Source organism: Epinephelus moara, unplaced genomic scaffold (assembly GCF_006386435.1).
Source record: "Epinephelus moara isolate mb unplaced genomic scaffold, YSFRI_EMoa_1.0 scaffold1799, whole genome shotgun sequence".
Taxonomy (NCBI): Eukaryota; Metazoa; Chordata; class Actinopteri; order Perciformes; family Serranidae; genus Epinephelus; species Epinephelus moara.
The window spans coordinates 1-2,455 of NW_026079323.1; the positions used below are offsets into that span (position 1 = coordinate 1).

The window sequence follows — 2,455 nt, forward strand, 5'->3', positions numbered from 1 at the left end:
TCATTGCTCCCACTTGGCAACTTTGGTTCAGTTGTAGTGTTGCCAAATTGGATGAAAAAAGTCATTTTGGGTGTGTGCTGAAAAATTGGGCATATTGCTCAAGCCAAATTTTTAGAGATAGAGAAATCATAATGTTTTTGGGAACCTGTCACACCTGTTGCCAACAGCAAGAGAAATATATTGCACTAATTAATGTTACAATGTTACACAATAAGAAGGAGGTAGAAAGAAAAAAAAAACAATTGCACCTAAATACACCCAGCATTTTAAATGAAATTGCCATTGCCATCTCAAAGTGTTGAAATAATAACTGTAACCCTAAGCCTAATCCATGTTATTACTAATCTGGGGTGTTTGATGGATTTATGTAATTTCTGCTTTAATAAATGTTATTAATAATAATACAGTATTTTGATATTCATGGTAGTTACTCTAATTTCTCATTATTAGTTGGAAAATGTATTTGCAACACAGTGCTTCTTCATTTTCATTGTGTTTGCATCAGTATGCTCAGTACAATACATAGTGAAGATCATCATTTTTATTGTGGCCATTATCATAGGCTACTTCACTAATTCATACAAGTCAAGAAAGTTTTGAATCAGTATAATCTCCCTGAAATATTTTCCCAGAAATGATCATTCTGAAAGCTGATCTGAACCAGCTGTAAAAGAAAGCATAAATAAATGGATTGAGCATTGAGTTTGACAGCGTCAGCCAGTTAAGAGTTTCAATCATAGAAATCGGCACTGAATCATTAATGAGGGGCAGAAAGGTTATACAAAGAAAGAAAGGAGTCCAACATAAAAGAAAAACTCCTAAAACAATAGCCAGAGTTTTGGTGGCTTTTCTTTCCATCTTACTGACAGTTGCTCCAGACTTTGTGTTCTGACATGTTGTGTTCCTGATGCTGCGTGCCTGTCTCTTTGCAACAAGGAAAATCTTCAGGTAGATACAGAGCATTATGATCACTGGGAGATAAAATGATAAAATGGGTCCAACAGTGTTTTCTATGAGAACATCAATTAAACATCTTTCATTACATTTTTCATTGTTTAATCCAGCAATTATGACACTAATTCCAATTAGAGCAGAAACCCCCCAGCTCACCAGGATCATGACCACAATTACACGATGGTTTATTCTGATGTTATATGTCAGAGGCTGACACACTGCATAATATCTGTCAATAGAGATACAACATAGGTTCAGAATAGAGGTTGTGCTCAGTGATATATCAAAACTGCCTCGGACTTTGCAAAATAAACCCTCATGATACAAACATGAGCTAACTGAGAAGGCCAAGCTAAAAGGAAAAACTATGATCCCAACAAGCAGGTCAGCCACAGCCAGAGAAAGAATAAGGTAATTTGTAGGAGTGTGGAGCTGTTGGAAATAAAGGACAGCGATGATAACAAGAAGGTTTCCAAATATTGTTATAACAGNCCAATCAGGAATGAGACTGCCTCCTCTTTGCATGAGATGTTGAAGATGAACAAATGAAGAAAGTTTAGTAAGTAGCGAGCGCTCTTCACTTTCATTCGTATACCCAATAAAATTTCCTTTTGAACTTTGATCTCAGCCAAACCTCATTGCTCCCACTTGGCAACTTTGGTTCAGTTGCAGTGTTGCCAGATTGGATCAAAACCTGCAGATTAGGCAAGTTTTTTTTTCTTTTCTTTTATCAGTTTGGGCTGGAAAAAAAGTTAATTTGGGTGTGTGCTGAAAAATTGGGCATATTGCTCAAGCCAAATTTTTAGAGATAGTAAGTTAACACAACAATCCTACAGCTTTTTTGGGAACCTGTCAAACCTGTTTCCAGCAGCATTTGTGCCAATGAAAGTAGGTGATTATGAGAGGCCCTTTGAGACATAATTCATACTTGGTTTCACACGCAACATCATACTCTCATACATACACCACTATACTCTCACACAAACACTACTATACTCTCTTACATGCACAGTCATACTGTCATATACACCACTGTGAGAGAGTATAGTACTGTGTGTGAGAGAGTATAATTAAACAGGAAGTTAGTTTGATCAAACAGGAAGACAGTTTAAATCCTCATTCCTTGATTGGCTTACAGCCCAAAAAATAAAGCCTGTACCTTCTCAGAGCACTGCTAGCTAAATTGACGCTACGTGGGAGCATTCAAATCAAGCTGCAGCACTTTTAAGGATAACTTTATAGTTTTGTAAGTACAGTAGCAAAGTAGCCATGATTTTTCCACTTATTTACCTTCTTTTACAAAGTAATTTTTTTGTTTGTGGAAGTAAATGGTAATGAGGAGAACATTACTAATTTTTTCACTAATACAATGAGGTGTGTTCAGGACATTGTAAGGGAAACTGACAGCGTGGGACATGACAGCATGATTTTGGAAAGATTACTCTGTGAGCTTAATGGATATGCACAGACAATTTCTTTCTTTCTGTCAAATAGCCAGCAG

The 2,455-nt window shown here is 36.5% G+C and overlaps 1 protein-coding gene across 1 annotated transcript; it reads right to left on the bottom strand.

The window, feature by feature from the left end:
• Window positions 1-585: 585 nt before the first annotated feature.
• Window positions 586-1,479, bottom strand: LOC126387064 (trace amine-associated receptor 1-like). The gene is made up of 2 exons (XM_050039620.1): window positions 1,260-1,479; window positions 586-1,187 (listed from the first exon to the last, which is right to left on the bottom strand). The coding sequence occupies exons 1-2, from the start codon at window positions 1,477-1,479 to the stop codon at window positions 586-588; spliced, it is 822 nt and encodes a 273-aa protein (XP_049895577.1).
• Between the last annotated feature and the right edge of the window lie 976 nt (window positions 1,480-2,455).